The sequence below is a fragment of the Candoia aspera genome, chromosome 6 (genome assembly GCF_035149785.1).
Source record: "Candoia aspera isolate rCanAsp1 chromosome 6, rCanAsp1.hap2, whole genome shotgun sequence".
Lineage (NCBI taxonomy): Eukaryota > Metazoa > Chordata > Lepidosauria > Squamata > Boidae > Candoia > Candoia aspera.
The window spans coordinates 83223859-83242706 of NC_086158.1; the positions used below are offsets into that span (position 1 = coordinate 83223859).

The 18848-nt window shown below is 37.4% G+C and overlaps 1 protein-coding gene and 1 non-coding gene across 4 annotated transcripts in view; both read right to left on the reverse strand.

Moving 5' to 3' along the window:
- Positions 1-353: 353 nt before the first annotated feature.
- CCAR1 (cell division cycle and apoptosis regulator 1) overlaps positions 354-18848 on the reverse strand; it is a 31907-nt gene continuing 13412 nt past the window's right edge. Inside the window, exons 5-25 of one of the 3 annotated variants that reach the window (XM_063307544.1) lie at positions 18688-18714; positions 17379-17572; positions 16918-17032; positions 16647-16833; positions 14397-14526; positions 14005-14166; positions 13363-13588; positions 12569-12682; positions 11686-11852; positions 10786-10996; positions 9893-9976; positions 9256-9441; positions 8144-8335; positions 7534-7767; positions 7104-7215; positions 6337-6419; positions 4401-4547; positions 3273-3393; positions 2275-2460; positions 1327-1532; positions 354-1216 (exon numbers count right to left, since the gene is read on the reverse strand). In XM_063307544.1, the coding sequence (XP_063163614.1) occupies positions 1157-1216; positions 1327-1532; positions 2275-2460; positions 3273-3393; positions 4401-4547; positions 6337-6419; positions 7104-7215; positions 7534-7767; positions 8144-8335; positions 9256-9441; positions 9893-9976; positions 10786-10996; positions 11686-11852; positions 12569-12682; positions 13363-13588; positions 14005-14166; positions 14397-14526; positions 16647-16833; positions 16918-17032; positions 17379-17572; positions 18688-18714 (3144 nt within the window). In that variant the 3' untranslated portion in view covers positions 354-1156. Of the gene's footprint in view, positions 1217-1326; positions 1533-2274; positions 2461-3272; positions 3394-4400; positions 4548-6336; positions 6420-7103; positions 7216-7533; positions 7768-8143; positions 8336-9255; positions 9442-9892; positions 9977-10785; positions 10997-11685; positions 11853-12568; positions 12683-13362; positions 13589-14004; positions 14167-14396; positions 14527-16646; positions 16834-16917; positions 17033-17378; positions 17573-18687; positions 18721-18848 lie in introns of all 3 variants that reach the window. The other 2 variants (XM_063307543.1, XM_063307546.1) reach the window with 2 other exon arrangements.
- Positions 12120-12182, reverse strand: LOC134500606 (small nucleolar RNA SNORD98). Its single transcript, XR_010068279.1, has one exon. It is a non-coding gene; the product is annotated as a small nucleolar RNA SNORD98 (small nucleolar RNA).

Sequence of the window (18848 nt, forward strand, 5' to 3'; positions counted from 1 at the left end):
ACAATCAATTATGTTCATATTTGATGCCAAGGAGCCCAACAGAACAATTTGAGAAACTGAAGGCTTCTGCCAACAAGCTACCTTTTAAGCTACCAACAACATACATGTTGGCAATCTGGTAGCTATTTAATTCTAGCGGTTATTTTACATCTGATTCCAAGTTTCCTGTTAAATTCTCCTTTCATATTGAGTAAACTCAAACATACTTGTGCCCAAATATACCCCTCCACACCACATCATTCCATTAACACAACACAAATGCTGTGTTACTGCTTAAATTTAGGTATTTTATGACTTGTGTGAAATGCATGTAATACCTTCATTGGAAGACAGTCTTAAGAAATTAACACTGGGAAGGTAAATAGCCAATTTAATGAAAGCCAATATAAAACTAGTAGCAAGTTTTCCAAATAAAGCATTATACTGACATCTACTGGCCCGGTGTGTATTAGTCAATTGTACATTCTCATACAATTTTTAAAAGTTGCTAATATATTAATGTAGGGATAGAACATTTCAAGGAATACAAAATATGCATAATAAAACAAATACGTTTTTATATAAACCCCAATTTATCAATGTCCTATAAGTTCCTTATTCTTCTTTTCCTCAATTACTGTGCATCAAAGCAGTAATAAGAACTTCCAAGAAAAGTCACAATTCAAAGGGAAAAAACTCTTGACAAAAGAGTGTATTTAAAAATCTTTACTGGCAAAATTAAGCAGCATGCTATGATTTATATACCCGAATTTAAAAAAAACAAACAAAACTAAAAAGTCTGAAATAAAACCTAAGAATGGCATCTCTATAAATAATGAAAAATGTTTGCGCTAAGTTTAAAGTTTTGGTAATTAAATACTTGCTATTTCCCATGAAGTTGATGAATTTTATTAGCATTCAAACTATAACCAAATTTACCCTAAAACATTTTGCAATGCAAAATTATTTTCACTCAAGGAGTGTCTAACAAATTGAGGGCTGTGAATTACAAGCAATCCTTTGAAGCAGGCTCACACATTTATAAAACTTTATACAACCTTGCTTGGACTAAAGTATTTATACTACTAAATTAAACATGCATCACTTTCATACACTCCAGTTTCATGATTTATATTACATTATGTAACATTCTTTTTTTCCAGCAGCAGCATGTGTGTCATACATTTGCTCCATTTTCTTTGGATGTTTGATCTTTATCCTCATTCTTCACACTATCCTATGGAAAGAGAATGCAGTGAATCAGTGAAAAGCAGCTATAACCAGATTAAGATATTCTGCCTTTCCCATGCACAGGAAATTTTGCAGGACAGTTACAGAGAGCTTTACCTTCTTAAGAACCATGTGTATTTCATCCATAACGGTTGCCAAACCTTTGATGGTCTTAGTTAGCTGCCCTTCAAACTGTAAATTTGTATCTTCTGATATCTTCAAGTTCTCTTGCAGCTGGCTGAGCTCTTTTTTCACCTCTTTAATTTCTGCTGAGAGGCTTTTGTTTAAATTCTCCAAATTCAATATAGTCTTTTCATCTTCATCTGAAAAAATGCAATGATTTAATCTTTCACGCTGCATCTTTCTATAACAATTTAAATTTATTCTTAATTTATTATTAAGATACAGGATTAAAATGCTAGGTTGACACCTTACTCTGCAGAACAGAGCTAGTAAAGTTTTTTGTGTGTGACTTCAAGTCACTATTTACTCTTGGCAACTGTCTGGAGTAGTCCCTGCAGTTTTCTCAGCAAGATTTCAGAAGTGGTTTGCCATTGCCTCCTTCATAGGGCTGAGGGGGAGTGACTGGCCTAAGGTCGCCCAGTTGGCTTCATGCCTAAAGTGGGACTAGAATTCAGGGTCTCCCAGTTTCTAGCCCGGTCCCTCAACCACTACACCAAACTGGCTCTACTGGCTTTACTATCATTATGTCCTTTTTAGTTAAAGTGATGAGGCAAGACTATTCAAAACAATTAATCTGACCCAGAATATGGAAGTCCATTTGTTAGCTGGCACACACATCAGAAGTACAATATATGCATTTCATATATATTATACATGTGTATTATGCTTTTTTACTGCCTCATCTGGTAGGATTGTAACAGCTATTACATTCAGTGATGACTGCCAGCAGAAGCAGTTCTCTTTCCCCACAGCACAACCCAGCCTTCAATCTACTGAAAAAATTGGCATGCATTCTTCCTCCAGTCCGGTGCCACTGCCTTTTGATATACAATAAGCTACATTTTGAATTAATGAAAAATAAATTAAATGATTCATGCCCACCTGTTTTTTCTTCCAGTGATTGAAGTTTTTGTTCCATTTCAGCTCGTGCTTTTTCGCTCTTCTCTAATTTCTGCAAGAGGCTCCCCACATCCACCATGGCTCCATTATAGACAATGAGACCAACATTTTCTTCCGATGTTTTGGATTCTTGTTTTACAGCAGGTGATGGTAGCAGGAGCCTGTTTCCTATAGGAGTTAAGAATTATAATTACTACGGTGTAATAAAACCAAGTAAGTTTTATTTCCAACAAGTGCAAGTGCAATAAAATGGTTTTAGTCTCCAACCAATTTGATTTCATATATTCATTTTTTTCCTTACTACAGTCATGCATTAGAGCCTCATGTGGCACAGAGTGGTAGGTGGCAGTATTGCAACCGAAAACTCTCCCCACAACCCGAGTTCGATCCCAGCAGAAGCTGGGTCTCGGGTAGCCTTCCATCCTTCCGAGGTCGGTAAAATGAGTACCCAGTTTGCTGGGGAAGGGGACAGCAAACCACCCCATTATAGTCTGCCAAGAAAACGTCGTGAAAGCAGCATCCCTCCAAAGGGTCAGACATGACTCGGTGCTTGCACAGGGGACCTTTCACCTTTCATATAGTCATGCATTACTGACATTTTATTATTCCTTAAGGTTATTGATTTGTAAATTCAAATGTCTGGAAGCTTAATGCCTGAACACCAAAAATAAACAGAAAATCCTTATCACTGTTAATAGTCCTGAGTGTTTATATTTATTTCCTAATTTTTTACAGCTTGTTTTTAATTTTTTTATATCACACCTTTTCTCAAACAAGTTCAAAACATTAAAAATGACTAAAACCTTTTACACTTAATGCCCTTTCAATTTATAAAATAACCACAAACTTCTGAAGCATAAAACTAGCAGCATAACTTAACAGCAGTTGAGACAGTGATAACCATCAGAAGAAATCAGAATCAGTATTCTGCAAGTATTCCTAATGTGAAATGTCTTTATTAATAAAAAAAAGTATGCTACCAAGCATTTCTTCCTGTGGACTTTCCATTTCTTCTGGATTTTCTTCATCTTTAGAAGTATCTGTCAGTTTTCTATAAAAGCAAGATTCACGAAGTACTACTTTATTAAGTAGTTTCTTAACCTGAGGTTAATACAAGAGAACAGATATACATAATTATTTTTGTATGTCTTATTCAATAAAGGTATTATAGAATAAAGACATGAAAACAAGCATTTCACACTATTTTTAACTTGAAATAGCTTTATTTGTTAGGTGAAATATCTTTCTCATAAGATTGGTCTTCAGGAAGACTACAGGTAGTCCTCACTTAATGATGCTAATTGAGACCAGCAACTCTGCCACTAAGCGAAGTGGTCACTAAGTGGGAAATCACATGAGCGCAACTGTTTTTCCAGCTGGAAAGAGACAAAACTACTTAGTTTCTGTAATGGTATGTGGGAAAGACCTTGGGAGACAGGACAGAGATGCTGCCGAGGGAACAGACAGATTAGAGACAGCATAGCCCGCAGCTGCAATAAAGTAGAATTAGTTTATCTGGTCATGCTTCTTGTTTGGTCTATACCTGGTAAGGCTGACAGTTTCACACCTTCGGCTTTTGTTTGCTTCCTAACCATTCCTCCCCTTTGGAATGCTTAAGTGCCTGATTACTGTCTTGTACACATTGAAAGCAATGCGATTGTGCTGCAGCCTGTGGCTGGGAGCCGCAGGTGTGCTACATAAACACCTTACAGTACTCTCTTGAAATCTCTTTCTCTTCAATCTCTCCACTCTGCAAGTGGGGTTGGAAGAAATAAAAGCAAGCAATTGCTGTAGGCAATCTCTCCTTTGCCTAACCCTTCCCCGGTGCTGGTGTGATTGCATTGCCTTCAATGTGTACAAACAGCTTACTCTCTTGCAATCCCTTTCTCTCTAATCAATCTGCTCTGCAAGTGGGGGGGGGAAAGAAAAAACCACAGGTCAGGCACAGATATTGCGTACTGGCTATAATGGTGATCACATGACTGAGGGACGCTGTGAAGGTTGTAAATGGTCATAAATGGGCTGTAAAGTTATTTTTTCAGCACTGTTGTAATGGTCGCTGAATGAACGGTCAGTAAGCGAAGACTACCTGAACTTCAACAACGCACCTGAGCTCTTGAGAGATGTAGTCCAAGTGTGTACAGGATCTCTTCCAAATCTTTTTCAAGAAGATATGCACAATGGCATTGATCGAAATAAACGAAAGCCATCAGAAGATCTCGATTAACAGTTACCATCTGGGTCTTGTTTCTTTCCTAAAAAATACAGGGTTTTTTGTGTGTGAATACACCAAATACATTTGTTTAGTGAATTAGTTTACAATAGGGAATCTTATTAGAGTATTCAACATTATTACAGAGCTAAACAATTAACAGCCTGTATATATGCACAGCAAAAATCTAATCCAATTCAAGTAGGAATGGTCCCCTTATATACAACCTATTACCCAGCAAGGTAAGCTAAGATACTTAGAATATGGTTTTTGAAGAAAAAAAGAAACTATTTAGAAAATAATCAAAACAATCCAAATGGAATGAGCAATAATCACAGATGTCGAAAGCATACTATAAAATTATATAAGTAGCAAATTAGCAGCTGAGAAAAAAAAGAAGAGGGCTGTTTTTATTTTTTATCCTGCCTTTACTATTTTTATAAATAACTCAAGGCGGCAAACATACCTAATATTCCTTCCTCCTATTTTCCCCACAACAACCACCCTGTGAGGTGGTTGGGCTGAGAGTGAGTGATCGGCCCAAGGTCACCCAGCCAGCTTTCAGGCCTCGGGCGGGACTAGAACTCTCAGTCTCCTGGTTTCTAGCCTGGTGCCTTAACCATTAGACCAAACTGGCTCTCTACTAGAATCCCTTTTTAATTAACTTTTATTTGGGGTGGGGGGGTGGCCTTTCTAAAAAAACTTTTATTTTTTCATAATCATATTTTCATTTCAATCTTCACTCTAGAGTTTATTTTATGTATATATATTCCTTTTTATTTCTTTGTTTTTACTTTTGTTGTCTGTTTTACCTAATTAATTAAAAAATTAAATCAGAAAAAATTAACAGCCCAAAATTTTGTTTTTGCACTAAGTTCAGAATTCTTGCCTGCAAACTAAAATAGAACAGCATCGGCAATTGACTTAACTGCTTTCTGAAAACAAATTATGACACTAATTATAAGACAGAATTACTTGTACACCATTCCATGTGGATGGAAAGTGTTTTCACACTAAACACAAGTTTTACGTTAAACAGAATTAAAGCACATTCCTAAGTGAATATTTCCATTTCTTTCCTAATTCCAGATAAATCCTTTGCCCCTTAACTGTCATTCCTGCCTATGGATAATTTCAACTGAACTACTAAGATTTCAACTGCAGTTGAAACTTATGCACAGCTTTGAATAAAACCCACTGAATTCAATGGATTTAACTTCTGAGTGGACATGGATAAAGTTACAATGTTTGCCTCCTTTCTGTTGCTGCCTGAAGATTCAGAATCTGCTGATGATTAAGAGCCCAGTATAGACTTGAATCATTGACGAACAATGTCCCAAGTCCCAAACTTCCAGACAACCACAGTCAATAGTACTGAACGCCACCCAAACGTTAATGAGGAATACCAAAGCGGGGTTCTTTCCATCCACTTGCCAACATGAGATATAATATAAGACAACCAACCACTCTCCTATCCCTGGTGCATATCTAACATTAATGGGTGCAGATAATCAATATTCTCCAGACACATCTCAATTTGTGGATTAATCAGCTAGAAGGTGTAAGGCCTCATTCTTCAGAAACCTTATCCACATCCTTGAAATCTGCAAGTTGAAAGGAATCCAAAACAACAGGACAAAATAGTCACCAAAGTTACATCACTACGGCCTCCCCGTACTGGAACCAAAATTGTGGATAAACTGGATTGGAAATAGAATAATCAAATAATGCACACAGCTAAGGATGGGGCATTTTGCATTTCTGCAGCACTTTGGTGAAAGGAAAGAAAGGAAACAGTATTAAACCTAACGGTATTAAACAGAGCCAAATACCTTATCTTTAGAAGCCCTCTCTTTGCAATGCCGGCTTCCCTCTCTTCTGTCATCTCGTCTGCTAATTTCCTCATCATCTCTATCTATAAAAGCAGATCATACTTTTTAGCGTACTCAAAATGTTTTACTATACTGTCAAAAATATTTTTTCATTTCTTATTGCTTGTTTACTGAACAAACCATCAGCACTAAAACATACAGAAGGAAAACAAGAAAAACCTTTGGATCTGAGATGTTTAAAGACGTGGGAATCTACTTTGGTTAAAAAAAGTTAGCTGAGCAAAACCCAACAATTAAGGATAGCTTTTAAAAATGGTCATTGTCATAATTTCTTACACCTATATGCTAAATGCCTTTTCCTATTACGGTTGGCTGCGTAAGTATTGTTCTTGGTGGAAATAATGAATAAGGAAGTTCACAATGTTTCTATTCTTCTAAGAATATAAACTGATATATATTCCTAAGTTACTTACTTTTTGCTATTTGTTTTTGTTTTAATTCTTTGTGTATTGTAAGTATCTCTGAAGATACACATACTGTATATCTCAGTTGGTTAAGGACCTCTCTCTTAGAAAAGGAAAAAAAGGAAGTTCTGCTGACACCATTTGTAAAAACAAAAATACACCAGTTTTTTTTTTACTGCTTTCACTCAATACTGTTAAGTAATAATCACAATTTTATGGCATGTTTTCCCATACTATGTGCAGTCATAACACAAAATTGGAGGCCCTGCTTCATTTTAACTTAAAACATTATCTCCAATATACCCTCATCTTCATCCTCTGCATCTTCAGCTTCCATTGGATCATATTCTTCCTGGTTATTGTCATCTTCCATTTCATCATCATCCTTGGAATCATCTTTCCTCTTATCTTCCCTCTGTAAGTAATCCCAAAACATTAATACAATCCGTATTTGGGCAACACTAATTCAAGATCCATGGGCCAATTAGTTGCATGCAGAAAGTTCTAAAACCCTCAAGATCTTAGCAGATAAGCAAAAATGACATTTTCTTATACACCAGTTTTAAAAGCTAAAACTTAAAAGGGAAAGAAATTCACTTGGGAATTCCAACCAAACAAAATCTGAAAATACTAATGTCAATATCAGCATAAGTTGGTTTTGTATTATGTATGGAATAAAGCCAGTAAACACATACAAAAAAGGCAAATTGATTCCTAGATAAATGACACCAACCTTTTTGTCGTCTCTGTCATCTTTTTTATCTTTATCATCTCCAGATTTTCTTCTTTTGGGCTTGGGGTCATCATTTTCATCATCTCTCTCTTCCTTTTTCTCTTTTTTCTCATCTTTTTTATTCTTTTTGTCTTTTTTATCTTCCTTATCCGGAAGAGACAACAATGATTTGTAGATTCGTACACCAAAATCCCTCTGAAGCATTTCATTGAAAAGTTCTGCAAATAATGAAACCTGCAGTAGGAATATTGAAAGAACCAGTCGTTAGTTTTATACACCTATATAAAAATATTACCATCGATTACCATACTTCTAAAACAAACCAGAATAGACAAAATAAACAGCAAGCTAGAACCAAAGGAAAACAACACACATTAAATCACAGTTACGAAAACAAAATCTGAACTTCCCAGTAGCATCCTTGTATTCTAAATCTGGCAGCAGGCACTCTCTCATTAGAAAACCAAGGTGTAAAATAAAATTAAAACTCAAAGCCAAAAAGAGTGCACTTTTAGGCTAAAAAAAGAAGCATGCATCCAATGTAATGGAAGCAGATGGAACTCAAACATCTGACTTCTTGAGGAACCAAGTGGGGAAATTTAAGAGTTACCTCAAAGGAATGTTCTTTGTTATCTTCCAATCTGTAATCCAGAAGAACACTAAGGGACATAATACTGCAGTCAAACTTTCCACTTTTGGCTGCCCAGTTAGGATGCACAATGATTGCAGGTTCATCAGGCAAAACGTATCTTCTCTCTCGACGCTGACGCTCTACTTCTTCTAACCGTTTCCTCTCTTCTTCCTAAAGAATTGAGAAAACATTTCAAACTGAGACTTTAAATGCTCACTCTTTAAAGTCAACAACAAAAGAGAGAGAGAGGTTTGGGCCACCTTTATGAGAAGGGAACGGACATCACATCCAAGCGGGGCATTCCATGCCTAGATAGTCAATGCAGTGTAAGCAATAAAATAATTCTTGGTGTAAATTCAAATCTCTGTTTAGCCATAAAGCACCTGAACACTGAATAAGTAGTGCTGCGAGGAAAGATCATACATGCCACCTTGAATACATAAAGCCCTTTGAGTTGGCCTCCTCCAAAATGATTCTGCCCATCCTAGGCATGACTCTGGAGGAGATGCTTAGGGCCCTGTCTGAGAGACTGTGGACCCTTCTCTGTGATGACCCTGATGCTGTCCCTCTGGAGATTCACCTGGTGCTTATCCTACTGGCTTTTTGGAAAGCTGACAAGATGGTTTTGAATGAGTGGGCTCTTAAGAAAGATTGTTGATTTGGAGGCTTTTAAATTTTGTTTTGATTTTATGGCAAATTTGGGTTATCATTCTGACATTTTTGTACTGCTGTATTTCTGGCATCATAATTTTATGTTACTGTATTTTTGGTTATTGGGTTTATTGGAATTATTTCTAGACATTATAAACTGCTTGGAAGCAATCAATAAAATACAATATTAAGACATATTATACAAATATTTACATGGGAAGCAAATACCAAATGGAACTACATTTGGAACGAGCTATGAGAAAGGAGCATCCACACTACAATTAAGCACAGGTTCTGGTGATTTTTAAGAGTTCAAAGGCTAAACAAGATATGTTGAATGCTGATCCCGACAACCTTGTCCTTCTCTCACACACGTAAGCATTCAGCTTAATTATGAATCAAATGCTTAGCACTTAAACATTAATTTGCTAGATGTCCACCTCTTTGTCATCTTCAGACTTTCTTTCTTCTTCTTCCTCGTCCTCCTTTTCAGATTTCTCCAATTCTTTCTGTTCTTCTTTTTGCTCCTCCACTTTAAGTTGCTTTGTTAGCCGGGCTATTAGCTGGGATTTCAGACCCTTTGAGCTAAGAGTTCGACTTTCTAATTCTTTGCGTAGGTCATTCACCTAATTAATTTAATAATAAATTAAATACATAAATCAGATATACTGTTTATACAATCAAGCCCCTTGAGAAACACATCCTCATCAATTCTAAAACATAATGAAGGTAAACTTTGGCAAGTAAACAAAAAAATTGATAGAATTTAAGATAACCCCTTAAAATAAAAAGCAAAAGTATATTTTTCCATCATTTCAGAAAAACAAACAAAAAGCATCCTTTAATATCTTTAAGAATTGTGCTTTAAGTTGTATAAATATTTGGGGCTGCATCCAGTGGTGACCCTTCCACAGACAGAAGGGGATCTACCAGCACAGCTGATTCTTCTTCCCCTCTTCAGCCCTTTCACTTCTTCCCAAGGCTCTTCTGGAGCTCTGAGTTCAGGTGGGATGAAAAGGAGGGACATCTCATTGTGCATGGTTGTCTAATGCTGGATGTAGTCTTCAGTGCACTTACCTTCATTGCTTTTGGATCAAGCTTGGACCAATGAGTAGGAGTAGATATTTCTTTAGCTTCCCCGTCATCTTTTTCCTCTTCATCCTGAAAAACGAAAGGAAGACATCCTCCTTCAGGAAGGTATTAAAATAAAGACCTGTCTTTTTTAAATTCTGCAGCTGATCTGGGCAAGGTCACAACTGTTTCATCAGATAGTCTTCTCCTAAAGTTACCATTTCAACAAAGCCACATACACACATTCTGCTACTTTAATCATGATCACAGTGCCTCTCTCATCAGCCAATAAGAGTCTTCTCTGTGAAACACAAAAGGGTGATAAAAAAAACCAACAAAGAAAGAACATCAGGGATACACAGACATTTCTGGTCACCACTAACCACATAGCCTGTGATTTTCCCCAAATTTCAAACCACCCAAAATATTCTCGTTTTGTTAGAACCGTTAACATTTACCAAGATGCTGAACAGCCATACAGCCTAAACAGGCTATGTTATTTCAACATCTTGCTTATTTCCAAGAACCATTATATATTTTTAAAAGGCTACGGTATGAGAGAAAACTCAGGCATTTTTTGCTTTACACAATTCTTAACACTGAATCTCACTCAACAACTGGTCCCAGATTCCAGCAACTAATTCTAAGATGTCAGAGATTTGTGAATTCAATGTACAGTTTATTTCCACTTGTTGTATCCGCACACACTTTAAGTTAGTACACTAGCTGTGATTAAACAAAACAGGGGTTCTATACTGCTGAAAGCTGGTTTACCAGTCATTGTTACCAGTTATGTTCCTCCTAGGTATGTTTGTGGTGTAGCATGTGATGTGCATTTTGTGCCTGTGTTCCTGCGCCTGTGAGAAGCAGAAATAGAAAAAGGGATTAGCGTTCAGTGCCTGTTCTCCATCAGCTTCCTTGCGTTCACCCTGAAGCTTCTCGACCAGCTGCTGCTTGTATCCTCGGGAGAGGGTTTCCCACTCTGAGCGGGTGGGAAGGCAATGCCAAACATCCGGGAAAAATAAAACCACTGTCTCCACATGAGCTGGAACCGTACGCCCCTTGTGGGTCTCCTCAGGGCGATGGTAGCGAATCTCTGCAAAACGGTACCTGTTGCAAGGGAAGAAGCATGTTGGAAAAAAAATTCTAGAATACATTTTATAGAGCCTAGTTCACTGCAGCACATCAAGTAAAGAAACTTTGCTGCGACAACCTGAATTTTTTTAAAGAAAAAAAATGAAAGCCATATATTCTCTTTGAAAAACTTGCAGAATTTATTTTTAGACACCTGCTCAAGAATATATTAATTGCCAAAGGCAATGCACCGGCTACTCCGTATTAAAATGTGCAGTACTGGTCTGAATTTAAGTTTAGTGGAATTATCTTTTAAATTTGGTATACAACAGTCTGTTTGCAAAGTGATAAGACAGGTGATTTAACATCCAAGTAGAAAATCCAGCAGGAGAAGATATGGCTACCCCAAACATCTAATTGTAACACGAGAATAATGAAATGAAGTTTCCTTGACGATCTCCTCCAGCTATGCGTGAAATGAAAAATATTTTAACATACAGGCATTGCAAAATTCACACAACAAATACATGATTTTAAAAGCTCATTTTTCAAACCTTTTGGCACCAAATCACATTTGCACTGTTAACTAGGACAGCAACTTGAGTAGTTTACCTGGATAACTACTGGATCCTGATAAAGAAAGGAAGAGGCTGGCTTTGACAAAATCACTTTCATTTTATGCATGCCTGAAGTTCTCTAGAATATTTCAAGAATATAATACTTACCATTGTGTGCATACACTTAAATCAATTCCTGTTAGGGCCCTGCAACACCGGATAGCCGTTTTAATCAGCACAGAAGGGTCTTTCTCTGGGTCAGGTCCATCCAGTGAAGGTGACCAATGTCCACCAATAGCCATGGCTTCATCTTTCCCTTTCATACCCACTAAAAACTAGAAAAGAAATAGTTAATTAATACTTAGCTACAAAGAAAAAATTCTCCAAATTGTGTAACAATGATACTGAAGTCCTAAATGATATCCATATTAGTTTCTCAGCATAAGCAAGTATCTCTGTAAGTTTAATAGCACAGCCCTATATGACACATTCCATGTAACAGTTTTTATTTTATACTTGATGATCTGTGGCCTGTAATAGTTATCCATTTGTTCATTCATTCACACAAATGTCTAATGGAAGTAACAGTCTTGCAAAAAGACGAGTTCAGCTTTTGTTTTCCACAATACATTTCAGTAATGGAATAGGTTTCGACATCATTACTCATTAATTTTGCAAGATCCCTGTGCAAGTTCTACCATCATACAGAAAACCTTACACAGAACAGATAGAAATAGTCTCTCTAGTAAAATAACTAACTTTATGAAAGCTAGTGCAGAATACGGGCTTGTGAGTATTACATGCTTTTACATTGCTAAAACTAAAGAGATGCTAACTTAATCAGCAATCTAGACTCAAGACAGAAGTACGCAATAATGTTTCAAATGCTCCCAGATAAGTCAACACAGAAATTCTCTGTCCGCAAGTGGAACTAAACATCTCGTCAGCCATATTCCACATGGTCACTGGACAAATGATGGGAGCTATAGCTATACCCCCAACCCTGATAAGGATTTTGTAACAAAACGTTTCTACTAGAATTTCTTTTAACCTTGATAAGTCTAGCGGGGTGTTGAAAACCATCCCGGACTTCTTGTGGATCTTCAGCAAGGGCACACGATTTGTGATAAAGATCTTCCATGCTAGGACTAGCCATGAGCATCACCTGTTAGAACAGCAAGGTAAGTATCATGTGAAATAAGCAATTGTACAAAATGTAACACAAACCCTGACCCTCCAAAGATAATTAAAGAGGCAGGTGGGATGGCTTGACTGTGGAAAGGGAACCTGATCCGCTTTTTTGATGCCAACTCATCAGCAAATGGACATAATCTGATGCAATCCCGAGTGTCTTATATGGAAAAGGAAAAATCTAAACATATATTTTGAAGGGGTTAATTTAAGAAACTCAAGAACATTATTGCTTAATGTTTAATTTTTGACTCAGTGCTCTTTAGAAGTTCAAATCACAACCTTAGAAACGTTTACTCTCTAACTTCATATAGGTTTTGAAGGCCCACTAAAAGAGTCCATAAATACATACAAAAGCAACTGAGTGTTCCTATCAATTTGAAAATAAAACATCAAGTGCTCAGAACAAACTGCTTTGATAACTGCGTTCCTGCTTTCTAATGAATTCTGTGAAGGTCAAACAATTCTTTTATAATCATGCAGATACAGTTACTCTTTATTTCAGGGGAAAAAAGCTGAATCCAGATCTGCTTTAATTCCCAAGCCCTCGTTCTCTCTGTTAAAAATAAACAGCATAGGATATAAGTGCTCCTGGTAATACGAAACCCCCCTGGATTTCTAAAGAAGAAGTGCTATCTAGAATGCTACACGCACCTTTGCACTGTAAAGATGATCAGCATCTGCTGGGTCCAGCAGAGCAGTGTTCTTATCCAGGGGGTCGACTTCTCTTTGCATTACATAGAAGTTGCAGTAGTTTCCCAGCTGAAATGGTCTCGGCATAGGAAAAGCATCCACCCAAGTAAACTGAGCATCAAAGAAGTCACTTGGAATATACAAGTTCTGGTATCGTCGCCTCAGTTCCATCATATCACAACTAAGGCTTTAAATGATAAGAATATATATTTTACAAATGTAAAGATGTCTGAGCACATAAAAGTTCAATCTCACCAAACACAGAGCTGAGAACTGTAGAGTTCTGTATAAGTGCAGCTTATTTGTTTGGATTTGCAGAAAAGCATAAATTTTAAGGCGTTTTGACAGACCATACCCAAAACAACAGGCTTTTATTATTATTTTTATGGTCCTCATCAGCAGGGTCTTGAGCTAAGTTGGCTGAAAATTTAGGGGCTGTAAATAGAACAAATATGGAGAACTACAGGCCTAGAAAGGACGCTTTTTAGCTTAAAATGAATAAAAATTAAGACAGGTATATTTTTCTTTGTCTCACCTATTACATACTGCAGGTTCTTTCCACAAATAAAAGTAAAAATAAGACCCATTAGTCAAGCAACATACCAATCTAATGAGAACTTGGAAAACTGCACTGTATAGCGGGGAACAACACGCCGGGGTCTCCGAGGTGATCTTTCTCTCTCTCTTCGAGGTGATCTCTCTCGAGAACGTTTTCTCTGGGGTGACCTTTCTCGTGACCTGCGCCTCTCGCGCTCTCTCTCGCGACTTAAACATATATGAAATACAATTTTTTCATTTTAGTCTCTGTGGCATTATAAATGTACCAATGACAAAGTTGGTACTTCTAAAGCCAGCAGCAGGAATTGCCAATAACATTAAAATAACATTGATTTATAGGACATTCCCATACACTTCCTTCCATTAAAAATATTGCTTTTATCTCGACTTCAAATAATTATTCATCAAAGAAAATTAACCGGAATTTTATATCACACCTTCTGTCGTCTTTTCTGTTAGCCATGGGGTCTCCTCTGTCATTCCGACCTGAAAACCTGGGCGGTGGATCTAATCTTCGGGCTGGCTGAGGCTGTGAAACTATTCGAACAGGAGGCTGTAGCAAACCAGCTTGGGGAGAGGGGGGGAAATACCACAAGTTTTAAAAAACTTTTTCATAACATTGTATTAATTATAAAACAAATCTGTTGGATTAGTGTATTAGGTTTTCTGTAAGGTATTTCTACAATCTCTGCAGATTTATTTAGTGTAAAGACAGCAGTAGTAATTTAATAATTCATTGATTATAGTGAAATGCAACAGAAAAAGCCTCATATTTAGCTCAGCAGAGCGTGGCCATTTAATTTAGGACTGTAGCTGAGACTATATCTATAGCTACATATAGGAATGACTGACAAGGGCAATGCATAAGGGAGGCAAATTAAAAAATGAAAACAAGACATAAAATATAGCTGGAAAGGGAAGCTCAGAATGAAGTGCACTGAGGCAGCGTCGGAATGCCAATGCCAGGCAAGATGTTTTTAAGCCAGGCATTTTAGGAAAGCACAAAGAAAGACGGCTGGGTGGGCACAATATGGGCAACTCCTTGAGTAGCCCATTAACTTTTTTTTAATCTCCCACCGGTTGCTTCAAGGCCAAATGAGATAGTGCCTTTCGTGGACCCCGACAGGTCTCATGAATTGTGTACACCTAATTTAGACTAAGCAAGGAAAGAAACAGACATTTTACTTTCCAAACTACTATATCCAGTTATACTACATTGTTATAAAAACTGAAAATACGAAACCAGCATAACTCAGAAAATAGTAACCTGTTGGAAGACACTGCCTCTTCCATTCAATTTCCAATGACACATGATAAAAATTGATGTCAATTTCAACAATGGACAGTACAACAGTGTTCTGATTGTTTCAGATGTTCCAGATCAACACAAGGAAACACACGAGGAAAAAAAAGAGGAACGGGTTTTGTTCCATGACTGAGATCTCTTCCTGAAACTATGCATAATGTATTAGTTCTAAAGCTCTCAGTATAGCTGTCTCATTAAGGCCCATGAGAAGGCAATCCTCTATATTTCAACATATCTTAAAGCCTACCAAAAGCTATCTCACCTACGTAAACTATCTGTGTGCCTATTAACTGTACTGTTCTGTATAAGTGCAGATTTTTTTTACAAGACAGAAAGGGCTAAAAGAAAATCAAAAGATCTGTAGTAAACAGTATGTATATCAGAGTAGAGCAGCACGCAAAGATGTCAAACAGCAAGCAAAAGCATACTCCTGAGAAACAGCATAACAACTACAAACCCCAGAAAGCTTTCACTGCTTTTCTGGAGCTGTTGGGCTTTATATGGATTGCCACAGCATTGCTCAATTTGCGAAGCCTTGGCTACTTGTTTTGACTAGTGAACAATTAGGGTTGGGTCTTCAATCACCAGAGTTATTCAGTGGTCCCTAACAGGATCACTTTAGAAATGCTCACTTTTAATTCAGATGGATGTCACAGTAAGGGATAAATGTTTCGTTGTAGTTTTGGAAACCATGTAGTTGTGTACATAATAAATAGAATCCTTGAAACCTTTTTATTTTTTAAAAATGACACTTGCTGACAGCAAGACTACATGATCTCAGGTGGAAAGGTCTAGATACATCGCTCAGTCTCACAGATCAATTTGTATTCTCTAATCATATTGAAATGATGAGCTAAGCCAAAATTACACTGCTATACTGAGTCTTGGGTTTATGTGACTTCTGTGTTTTTAAGGGGGGAAGTAAAGCTTTCAGACAAACCTTCTAATAAATCAAAGGCTTCATTAAGCCAGGGTTAACAAACCAGGGATGAAGCTGGTTTATTATGGGTACATTCACACAGCATACCTATTGTGTGGCTTGTGGTTTGCTGTGAATGACAACAACAGGATCTACCAATAGCCAATATGGCCTTGTTTGGAATTTTGCCACAGCACCCGTCAGCGCTAAGCCGAAAAACTCATACAGTATGAAGGAACCAATGGTTCGTGTTAGATTTTGCTGACAGGCGACCCGAGAACTTTAGGACAAACTTTTGATCCCTTCCCAGTCAGGTGGCAATAGAGAAATTTAACTGCCCAAGACTCTGTTAACAAAACAAAAACTGGAGATGATAATGTCTGGCCCATTTGCATTTCTGAGCAGCATGCCAACATTACACCTCCTGTTACCAGAAGGCCGCAGTAACATTTCAGGGAATACCTTTCTGTTGGGGCTGCTGTAACAACGGCTGGGGCTGCGCCTGAAGCAGAGGTGTTATAGAAGCGGCTGATATTTGTGCCTGCAGGAGTGGCTGGGGCTGCGCCTGGACACTGAACGCAGGCTGCTGTGTGATGGGCTGGAGCCCTGGTGGAGGAGTCTTGAGCAATGGCTGGGTCTGAGTTTGGTTCTAGTAAGGGGAGAAAGAGAACATCTTGTGAATGAGCTTCACTTTGGAGGCGCCAGTAACAGTAGATGGAAGAGCTTGTTATACCTGGTTTGGTAGTGTCTGAATTCGCTGTGCATTCCATTTGAAAGGCATATTAGGGTTATACGTGGCTTCCACCAAAACACGGTCTCCAACTTGAGGAGTCTTCCCTTTAACAGCGCTGCAGAATTAAAGAGGGCCACTTTATTAGATTTATGCCAGCACTCTCCCCAGATGAAATAACTTCTTAGAAATTCTAGGTATATTTGCTGGGTGGAACAGGTTTCAGAAAAATAGGCATGGGACTAGTTGAAGATTTTAAAAGCCACACAAGTTAAAGAAAAAACAGCTCTCCTCTCTGCAACCTTCTGTATACATCTTCTTGGAAGCATCTGGGGCATTTAAAGAAGGAGTATTCTATTGGGGCCCTGAATGATGATGTTAAAATAGATTCCAGTAAAATATAATCCACAACTGCTTCTATTCATAATTGCTGCCACCAATGACCTGCAGACAGATTAGCCTACCTGAGTTGGAAGAACACATCTTCGTCAACAAAACCAAAAGTGTCATGGAGCTTGGTAACCACCCCAGTGAAGACCCGCTGTTTCTGGGGCTGGGTCTGCTGCTGACTTGACCGTGGCGCTGGATACGATACGGTTATCTGTGCTGCTGGCTGAGGGGTGGAGAGGCTAAGGCTTGTTGGCAATGCCACAGCTGGCTGAATGAAAAAGGAAGCAGGAGGCCATGTAAGCATCCAGAGCTTTCTGAATGTCAGGAATTAACTGATCTTCCGATGTACCAAGGGACAGAATGGCATCTATCAGAAGCACAAGGAGGACAAGATGACCAAGTAAAAGGGTTTTTTTTCCCCCTATCTGTGAACCGCAAGAATCTCAGGTGGGTCAACCAATGCATCAGAAATCCAACCTGCACACAGGGCAGCTTTTTCCTCCAAATCAACCCCAAAGGTAGAGGAATGATTCTGAGGAAACAACTGTCCGTAAGCAGGTTGGGTTTGTGATGCATCAGTTTCAATTTTGTAAACAAGCAAAGAAACATACATGAGAGATGCACTGTACATCTTAGGACAAAAGACAACCAGCATCAATTATTAACTGGAATCTGAGAAGGTTCCTTATTCCTTATCATCTAAAAGTTTTCCATATAAAGCATTTCCAATTTCAAATGTTGCCATACTTACTATTTTATTTTATTATTGCCAATTCAACTATATATTGTTCTATTTTTTTCCACTTATTCTAGTTGTCTAAATGCCTTTCCACCCAGCTTTGTCAAGGTGAACCTGCATTCTTTTTAAAGGGACATGCTACATATCAAAATAAATGTTTTTACCATTAAGTATTCTGGTGTTTACAAAGTGAAAGCAATTTGCTCTGAAAAAAATGTTAATTTCATTTCCTTAAAATCTTAAAAATATTTTCAAATGATAGAATTATTGTTTGAAGTTCAAAGCATACATATTCGGAAGTTATTCCACTGAGTTAAAAATTTAAAACTGCCAACATATATGATACTTTTTTCTAAAGTATGAACTACCCAACATGAAAGTACTATTTCTTCAAAGTAACACTGTAAAACAGGAGGAAGAAGTATTATGTACAAAAATAAAGGTGGGATATACATTTAATAAATAAAGTTAATACTATAATATTCACCCTGGAAAAACATATCCAAGGGTTTAATCAAAATATGATACACAAACTACATTATAAAATCTGTCAATTGATTACATCAACTAAAAATAGAGCTAATACATACACACATATTCACATTAGGTTTCACGGCGATAGAATTTTTAAAAAGCTAACTAACCTGAGTTAAAAGTGTTTGCTGAGGCTGCTGCAACTTAAAAAATAAACAAGATAAATAATTAGTTTTTATATTGCACAACTTCTGATTTCTTCACCTGTATTTACATATTTAAAATATTGCAAACTATATTTATTGTTTCTGCCTGCATTCTACCTATTGTA